Source organism: Myotis brandtii, unplaced genomic scaffold, assembly GCF_000412655.1.
Source record: "Myotis brandtii unplaced genomic scaffold, ASM41265v1 scaffold528, whole genome shotgun sequence".
Taxonomy (NCBI): Eukaryota; Metazoa; Chordata; class Mammalia; order Chiroptera; family Vespertilionidae; genus Myotis; species Myotis brandtii.
Window position 1 is genome coordinate 540,340 of NW_005369930.1, and position 9,753 is coordinate 550,092.

General features: G+C 41.9%; 2 protein-coding genes and 1 long non-coding RNA gene across 5 annotated transcripts in view; 1 reads left to right on the forward strand and 2 right to left on the reverse strand.

The window, feature by feature from the left end:
* The window catches only part of RASA3 (RAS p21 protein activator 3), a gene marked incomplete at its 5' end in the record, with an annotated part of 194,043 nt that overhangs the window by 155,491 nt on the left and 28,799 nt on the right, over positions 1–9,753 (reverse strand). The window lies entirely within an intron of this gene.
* Positions 1–9,753, reverse strand: part of LOC106728055 — a 17,816-nt gene that overhangs the window by 3,663 nt on the left and 4,400 nt on the right. The window contains exon 2 of the long non-coding RNA XR_001364301.1: positions 1,077–1,081. This is a non-coding gene — a long non-coding RNA (uncharacterized LOC106728055). The remainder of the gene's footprint in view (positions 1–1,076; positions 1,082–9,753) is intronic.
* The window catches only part of LOC106728054, a 30,258-nt gene continuing 25,757 nt past the window's right edge, over positions 5,253–9,753 (forward strand). For all 3 annotated transcript variants that reach the window (XM_014548914.1, XM_014548913.1, XM_014548912.1), the window contains exon 1: positions 5,253–5,369. In XM_014548914.1, the coding sequence (XP_014404400.1) occupies positions 5,280–5,369 (90 nt within the window). In that variant the 5' untranslated portion in view covers positions 5,253–5,279. The remainder of the gene's footprint in view (positions 5,370–9,753) is intronic.

Genomic DNA, 9,753 nt, shown 5'->3' on the forward strand with positions numbered 1-9,753 from the left:
TGCGGGGCGTGGGGGGGGGAGGGGAATGGTAATTATGTATTAGTTGAATTCTCAAAGCTCATTGGATAAGAAAAGTGTCATCAGGGGGAAGAGGGTGGGCTGAAAATGGTGTGATTGAGGCCTAATTTGCACATCAAATAGATTTTTAAAAAATTAACCACACAAATATGATAAAATCCATTCTCAAAATTAAAAATCTTTTTATCTCCACTGTTGGGGTCCAGCCCCAGCAGGTCCAGGGGTTCCCAAAGGTGTGGACAGAGTTGGCGAAGAAGGAATGACACGGAGACAGCGTTCAGTTGATCAGCAGCCTAGGCAGGATCTCTAGCCAAGTTCTGTGTGTTATTGTCTTGTTACATCTGTATTTATACCAGTTGATATTAATCCTATCAATTTCTATTCCAAAGGTTAGGGCGTTCCTTATCTCCATTCCAGGGAGTAAAGATTATGTAGCTTAAGTGTGATTGTTCATAGTTAAAGTGATTAACTACCTGCCTGGCACTTAGTTAAGGGGTTTTATTCCCTCCCTAACTTCAGGGAAAAATCCCTACCTGGGGAAACAACCTTTCTCGGAGAGGTGACCTTGGTTAAAACACATAGCACCAAGAAGGTGAGCAAACATATTAAGAACAGTATGCCATATACGCCGGGTCCCTCGAAACATATGCTGTGCAGATGTTTCTTCCCTGCAGCGACTGTGTCAAGCAGCAAGGATGGACCAGCTTCCAGCACTCCACCTATAACAAATTAACTTTCCTAGGATGTCTTCTAGCTCTGTGAACATACTTGATTCTTACATATTATAGGAGGAACAATTTGGTACTTGCTTTATTGGGTTTACAATCTTTCTGATTGTAATAGTATCGGTTGCACTATATCCCATCATGTGGACATCGCAGGCGGAGCGCTTCACTAGCGGTAAGTAAATAACACTAAAATCCATTGTTTGTGTACTAAGCTTTTCCTCTCTTGTAGGATTAATAGACCTCAGTGAATCTTTTCAGGACTAACATTCTTGAGAAGTGATTGCATAACTAAGGCTACAGTTAACATCACCATTACTAATTACTGGCAACTAGAACTTCTTAGGATCAAATGCCCAACAGATATATCCAATTTATACTAAAAGCACCTCTTGCAGGTCACAGGGACATCCCTGTCATGTTTTTTACCTTAAAACTGCATTGCTTCAGCCCTGCCAGAGTGACTCAGTTGGTTGAGCATAGTCCTGTGCACCCAAAGGTTGGAGGTTTGATTCCCGGTCATACCTGGGTTTTGGGTTCAATCCCTGGTCGGGGCACATATGGAAGGCAACTGATTGATCTCTCTATATATTCTGTTCTGAGGAATAAGAATAAGAACGAAGTCTGTTGCTTTGTTTTTATCTCATTGCTCTTGTGGGAGGGTAGAGGAACATAAAAACCAAAGCTTGAACATAAAGTTATAGTCATGGGACACACAGAAAGAATTATGAATATTAAGGGCTTAATGGATATATAGTATATAACAAAGGCTTTGTACCATATACTATAAACAATACAAGAGTTAGTTCTATGTAATGGTCTTCACACATTCAGGATGCCTATCACTTGGTAATATTTCAGGACATTTCTAATAAACTCAATATTCAAGTCATTGTTGGGCCAAAACACTGATGAAGGCTGAAGCCAAACACACAATTATTATCTGAATAATCAAATGAAAAATAGGTTTTGTTGTTTATTTTCTGCAGGGTATGAGTAGAAACTGTGATATTAAACATTCAAACCCAGCTCAATATAAAAAATTCATAAAAGACAAAGTGGTATCATGGATTAAATCTTGGAATAAGGAAAAGAACATTAGTAGAAATTAACATGGATACTTACTATTAATTAAACTCCAGACTTTTCCATTTTCCACTTTTATGAGTAATTACTTGATGTATATGAATCCTTATCAGTGTTTCAGTTTATTTCCTCAGGATAGATTCCACAGAGATACTGGTTAACTGACTTTTCTGGCCTGACCTCGTTAAGAACACGGTTAAGGACCAAAACTTAGTTTGAGCCTGTGAGGGTCGGTGCACAGAAACCCAGGTCATGCGGTCGATGATGGTCTTTCCGGTTCATGGTGGGGGAGGGAGGGGGCATGTCAAATTTTTCCAGATCCTTTGTTTGGGGTCCTACCATCAAGTTTAATCAAATAGCAAATGTTATTTGAGTGGTTAGTTAGTTAAGAATAAACATAGATAACTAGGACTCTTACTTAAGGTCACTTCTTTGACAGGAGCCATTGAAAAAAATGTGTGTATCAACACGTTATGAGCTCTCCCATTAGTTAAAAAACCCTCCAGTTTCCATTTTGCCCTCAACCCCTCATCTGTCCACATGAATGTGAGCAAACTGGACAGACCACTGCCTCCACTCGTCAGTTGACTGGCAGCAACTATGAGCATTTCAGAAGTTTCTCAGCACATGTGGCAAAGAGGATTCAGGAAATGGAAAGATTAGAATCATATAGAACCAGCCCCACAGTCTGAACCAAAAACATCTCAGTTGGGGAATCATTCATTAACCATATCATTATTTCCATCATCATTAAAATAGCAGATATTTATTGAACATCTACTTAATATTGGACTTGATCAATGACAATAATTGGGCAAAGGAAATTATTTTAATGGAATTCCTCTGAATATGACATATAGATTTTGTAGGCTAAGAAATCTTAATGAAGTCTTATGTCTTAAAGTGTTGGCTGTATTTTTTGGTAGTAATTCTTTCATCTATCTTCTACACATGCATAGTTTTCTAAAGTTAATACTTGTGGGTAATTCTGAACTAAAATAAATTAGTTCTTTGAAAAACCCAAACTGTTTTGTAACTGTCAATATATCAACCACTTTAATAGCTAACAAAGGTTTTTGCCAAAGTCTTGAAGATCATCAGACCAGCAAAGTACAGGTAACTCAGCTGCCTAAAGCAGAAAAAGGGACAATCATATTCTGTTTATTCACATCTTATTTTCCCCAAGTCTAATTCAGTTTAAGCTTGATTGATTCTCTTTCAGACTGACAGGCACTGAATCATGCTAATAGGCGGAACACCATTTCTCATAAAATGCCCTTTTTCTTTATTTACACACAACTGAACAATGAGTTCCCATTCACTAATTCTGCACTACAACATTTTCTGTAATGGATACTGTAATGTCATGAAGATTAGAATTCTGAAATGAAAATAATATTGCTACTTTGTTGTTAACCAATTCTTCTAATGTCATTTCCAAAATGATGCATATGATTTCAACAAAGCTGTATGACTCAACAGATATGCCAGCATGACTTTTACTTCATTTGTCTCATAGAAAACCCATCCCAACCAGATAAAAGCCACTCAGCAAGGAAGGGCTTAAAATGGCTAAAACTTTCCATAACTAATCCTCAAATTAATTGAAAAAAAATTAATGAAGATCTGCCACCTAAATTGCAAATAAAAGTATTTGGAATTGTCCAAATTATTATAAACTAGAGGCCCAGTGCACAAAAATTTGTGCACTGGCGGGGGAGGGGAGGTGGGGAGGGTGTCCTTCAGCCCCACTTGTACCCTCTCACAGTCTGGGACCCCTCAGGAGATAACCACCTGCTGGCTTAGGCCCCCTCCCGGGACACAGATAGCAGGCCCAGATGGTGGTGGGGCTGATGGGATGGCGCTGTCCGGCCCTGCCTGCAGTATGCAAATTAGCCGCCATCTTTGTTGGTGGTTAATTTGCATATCGAGCTGATTAGCCAATGGGGGTGTAGCAAAGGTACGGTCAATTACCATGTTTGTCTATTATTAGATAGGATTATTAAAAGATAAGAGATCCTGCAGCTATGTGTGTCCCATGGGTTACAGTCTGAATTGTGTCCCCCCAAAATTCAAATGTTAAACTCCCAACCCCAGCACTTCAGAATATAACCGTATTTAGAGATTCTGCTACAATGAGGCAGTTAATTGCTAAGCCAATCTGACTGGGTCCTTAATAAGAACAGGGAGAGATATCAGGGACCCACAAGCACAGAGGGACAGCCACGTGAAGAGGCAACAAGAGGAGAGAAGCATTGAGAGAAACCAAACCTGCCAACACCTCCATCTGGGACTTCCACCCCCAGAACTGTGAGAAAAACCACTCAGACTGCGTCATCTCCCTCTTACTCTCCCAGTGGGAGAGAAGAGCGATCATCAATGGCTGGTGGCAGCTGCAAAAGCAACGCCAAAAGCCGGCTTCACGCTCAGGAGAGAACGCTGCACCTCCTCCTTGTGGTTTCGGGTGCTCTACACGTCCAGAGAAACTTCTCTAGTGACAAACTATAGAAATGATCCCTGAAAGTATAGTCTTAACCTGGGGGTGGGGGCTTTTCCGAAGCGAACGAAACCCACACATACCATACTGATGGTGACTTTTTCCAACTGTGCTATTTTACCCACACATATATTGGCCTGAGTTTTCTCAAAACCTTTTCACTCTCAAAGCTTGACAAAGTGTTTTGAATCCTCCAGCATTTTTGAAACAGTTCAAGCTGACACGTTAATTAGCATACAATTACTGAATGGCCAATCACATACCACTTATTTCTAGCCCCGCCTGGTTTACGTAAACGCTGACGACAACAAAGTGCACCAGCTGTGGGACAAGCCTCAGCTTAGACCGAGGCGTGGAAGCCGGGACCTTTCACAAGAAAAACATGAAAGTGGAAGATGAAATGACCACCCAAAGCAGAACTCTGACATTTGCAAAGCACGCCCCATTTTTAAACTTTGTCCTGTGATCAAAGCACCAGATGTGTAAATGTTGTTTTCCAAATAAAGGGATTATTAGGTCATAAAAAAAAAGATAAGAGAGCGGAAATAAAGAAGGGTGGAAAGGAGGGAGGAAGGAGAAAACATGAGAAAGAAGGGAAAGAAAAGACAAGGGGAGAGAGGAGGAAGAAAGCAAGGAAAGAAGGAAGGAAGGGAAGGAGAAAAGTTAGTTGGAGGAGAAATTCTTTGACCTATTATGGGAGAAGCAAGGGGTGGTCATCAAAATGGCATCACTAAGCCAGTCAAGATCTCTTGAGAAAATATTCATTGGAGTGGAAGAATATTCAATTTTCTGTTAAGCACGCTTAGGCGATCCTCTTGTTCTCTTTCCTTTCTCCTTAGCTCAGATGCCTTGGCAACTGTCATGTGATCCAGCAAACACAGCCCTCTCCAGGGTAGCACCTTGGCCTGAACCAGTCTCTCTCTGCAGGGAGCAGGTTGGTGTTGCTGTTTGCGATGCGCAGGGCATCCCGGCTGACACTTCCCTGCAGAAGTGAGTACCTGCAGAGCACATGGGAGAAAGCCTACCAGGACCACAGGAAAAAGGTAGGAACGGTGGGTGCCAGGCCCTGGTGGCTCAAGGTGAGGCCCCCAAAACAGTAACCATGAAATGCCAGGGCTTTCCCTGAAAACCAAAGCTAATTTTCTTTTCAGAGATGGAATAGTTGAAATGACATTTCCTTAAAAAGTTGGTCACATATGTTGCCATACAATAAAAATTCCATTAAATAGATCATGGTTTTCATGTGTTATGTTTTAGGACCATTTCCTTTTCAATTAAAGCATATGTTTATAAAGTACTTAGTTTTTCATAAATCACTCAAAAGTATCTTAAGACAAAAAGATCCGAGGGACCCTTTCCCCTATCAAAACGGCATACTCCCTCATGGCCAGTGTGCCTCAGTTGGTTGGAGCATGGTCTCATATACTGAAAGGCTGCAGGTTTGATTCCTGGTCAGGGCACATATCTAGGTTGTGGGAGCATACAGGAGGCAACTGATCAATGTTCTCTCTCACATCAATGTTTCTCTCTCTCTCGCTCTCTCTCTCTCTCTATCCCCCTCTCTCTAAAATCAATAAGCATATTCTTGGGTGAGGATTAAAAAAAAATCAGTATTCTTCAGTGGGGACAAAAAGCCATTTTTTATCTCCATTAGAAGATTCATTATTATTTCCATTTGATTTGATGCAAATGTGGACGTCTTTTGAGAAGGTCACCATGAGGTTTCCAAATGGCCTGCCGTGGTCTTCTGCCTATGAGACCTCAGGGGAGCCATCCAACTGCTCAGTGCTGGGTTGGTCATGTCTCTACATCAGTGTTCATCCAGGTTGAGAAATGCCCTGAGGGGATATTCTGGAACAGATTGTTGCTCTGTGATTGTCTGTAGCGATCCCCCCAGGCAGTGGAACCAAGGTTTCTGCAGGATAATGAGACCCAGGCAAGCCTTTCTGCTCCTTCAGGGTTCTGCCCAGCTGGGTTGTGGTGTGACATGGTGGCCTCAGGGAGGCTTAGGTGGCACTACTACAAGGCTGGCCCGGTGCCCACATGCACAACTGGGCCCTGAACCCATTGTGCTCCCTGAGAGTCCCACTGAGCACTCTTCGCCCAGCTGTTCCAGGGCTCACCCTCACTTCCTAGACCTCTGGCCTTCCTGGAAGTCTTGTCTGTGCCTAAGAAGCACATCTCCACATGGCTCTGTAGTCTCTTGTTCTGCTGTCTCGTGTTGCTTCATGATTGATGTAACAGATTTATTATTTTGTTTGTTTCCCCCAGCCTGTGAGGGGGTGGCTGTGTCCTGTCACCAAGATATTCTCAGCACCTAGAGCACACAGTACCCACTTAGTACATCGTTGTTGCCAGGGAAAGATTGAAAAAGGTATTCATGCCTGGCCACTGTGGCTCAGTGGTTGAGGGTCGACCTATGAACCAGGAAGTCACGATTCGATTCCGGTCAAGGGCACATGCCAGTCGATGATTCTCTCTCATGACTGATGTTCCTATCTCTCTCCCTCTCCTTTCCTCTCTGAAATCAATAAAAATATATTTTTTTAAAAAGAAAAGGGTATGCATGACAGTAACAAGTATAAGCCAATTAGCATCACCTTTTTGAATAATAGACAATACTGTAAACACCATGGGTGTCGTGTTGTTCATTTTTGTATCCCAGGGACTAGAATAGTCCCTGATAAGAGATGGTTGATAAACACCCCCAGTAAAAATAAGTAACCAGGCTCTGTGCCTAAGAAACTGTAAGGTGAGGAAGATTCAAAAGAGTCAGTGTGGAAAGTGAGAGCTGATTGAATGGAGAGTGTGTTGACAGTTGGCATGGGCCCCAGGTGTGGGTGGGGAGCATAAACTCACATAACACCGACTCATGCAGTTCTATGATGTCCCAGAAACACATGGTTGCTGGGGCTAACAATGGAGTGCTGGCACACCCCAATACAGCTCGCGGTCAGCAGCAGGGCATGGGGCCAGGGAACCAGTGATCCTGGCAGGAGGAGTTAAAGGGAGGGCCACAGATCTTACCTGGAAGGGGATGAAGTAAAGAGGGGGAGTCAGTCAAGGAGAGATGCTGGGAGCCACGTAAGGTCAAGGAGTCACTCTTGAGCACAGTCAACTAAGAAAGCTGAAAGGAAAGGGACTGTGGGTGAAGAATGGACAACTGAAGCACAGCTTCCCAAAGGGGTGGTTCCTGTGAGGACGATGCCTGAGACCTGGCACAGCTGTCCCCATGGAGTAGAACTCATTTAGGGGAAGACAAAACTGTGGTCCAGATGCTAACGGCCCCAGTGAATGAGAGGAAACAGGCTTGCAGCAGAACGTGGGTGAGGAGGAATGAGGGCTGTGGGTGTGGGAGACACCCTGCTCTACCTGGAGGCAGCAGGGAAGAACCAGCAAGACCCTTTTACACTCCATGGCATTAAAGCTTGGCTAGACCAGCCAGAGTGGCTCAGTTGGTAGAGCATTGTCCTGTGCACCAAAAGGTTGCTGGTTCGATTCCCTGTCAGGGCACATACCTGGGTTGTGGGTTTAATACCCAGCTGGGGAGCATATGGAAGGCAACTGATCAATGTTTCTTTCTCACATCAGTATTTTTTCCCCTCTCTCCTTCCCTCCCTCCTTCTCTCTGTCAAAGCATGTCCTCAGGTGAGGGTTTAAAAAAAACAACAACTTGACTTAGAACAAATTCTTCCATATTAAGAATAGGGGAAGTCAGTTCTTTAAAGTAATTTTGTTTCTTACTGCTTGGCTGAGAAACCTGGGAATATAAGGGACTTTGATGCAATAGAGGGGAGAAAATAGACTTGAAGGAGACCACCATGCCCAAAACCATCTCTAGAATCCAGAACCATGTCTCATCCTGGCATCTCAACAGAGCCTTCTACCTTACACTTGATTACACATTTATGCTAAAATAAAATCAAAGTAACCTTAATAAAATACAAATTGCTATTTCTCTAACATAATAATTTACAATATAAATATCTCATCCCTAAGCCAGTATCTTAATTAACAGGGAAACACTAAAAGTGTTTCCTATAAAGTCAGAAATAAGACAAGTATGCCTACTATCTCTTATATGTTTTTTAAAATTGTGTTGGAGGTATTAGCCAATACAAGTAGACAAGACAAATCCATTAGGCAAGAAAATAGGTATTGGGGTTTTTTTCTATGTGTGGATGAAATGATTAAATAACTGATGGATCCAAAAGAATCAATGAAAAAATAAATATAGTTGGGGAAAGTAATTACAAATTATATCACAGACAAAGGGTTAATATCCTTATGTATAGCCCGGCTGGTGTGGCTCAATGGATATTCAGTCATTGACCCATTAACCTTGAAGTCACTGGTTTGATTCTGGGTCAGGGCACATGCCTGGGTTGCAGGTTCAATCCCTAGTAGGGGGTGTGCAGGAAGCAGCCGATTGATGATTCTCTCTCATCATTGATGTTTCTATCTCTCTCTCTCCCTCTCTTTTCCTCTCTGAAATCAATAAAACTATATTTTTAAAAACATACTAAAATATCCTTATGTATAAAGGACTTCTAAAAAGGAAAAGAAAAATGCAAACAACCCCATATGAAAATGGACAAGTGATTTGAACAAAAGTTCACAGAAAAAGAACTGCAAATAGCTCTTAACCTACAAAAAGATTATCAACTTCACTTGCAATAGAGAAATGCAAATTAAACTTGCACTCTAATGCCATTTCTTAACTATCAGATTGGCATAAGTTCCCAAACTTGTTGGCAGTGCTCTGGTGGGCAAAAGGGCACAGCCCTGTGTGTGTGTAGGGGGGGAGGGGTCAGGGGGTAATTTAGCAATGTCTAATGAAATTATACACCCATTTTTCCTTTACCCAGCATTCCCATTTCTTAGTATCCACTCCCGAGGTACACTGGCAAAGATACATGAAGAAGTTGCAAAAGATTCTAACTGCAGCATTATTTGTAATAGCAAAATTGGAACTAACCAAAATGCCCATCAAAAGTGAGCTGGGTGAATAAATTAGGATGCTTTCACTCAGTGAAGTATTATACAGCTATAAAAACGGATGAAAAACAGCTATATATATTACTATAAAGTTATCTCTAGAATGTATTTTGAAAAAAACAATGGATGAAAATGTGCTCTTTATATCTAAAAATAGGGAATGAAGAGGGAAGGCAGGGGAGAGTGGGTGGGAAGAAATCAACCAATGAACTTGTACTCATATATGCATAACCCATGGACACAGATAATGGAGTGGTGGGGATCTGGAGGGGGGACAGGAGCCAGCTGGGAGAGGTTAATAGGGGGGAAAGAAGGGCCTATGTAATACTTTCAACAATAAAGATTAAAATAATAATCCTATCTAATAAAAGAGAAACATGGTAATTAGCGTACGACCGCTACCCTTCCCATTGGCTAATCAGGGCAATA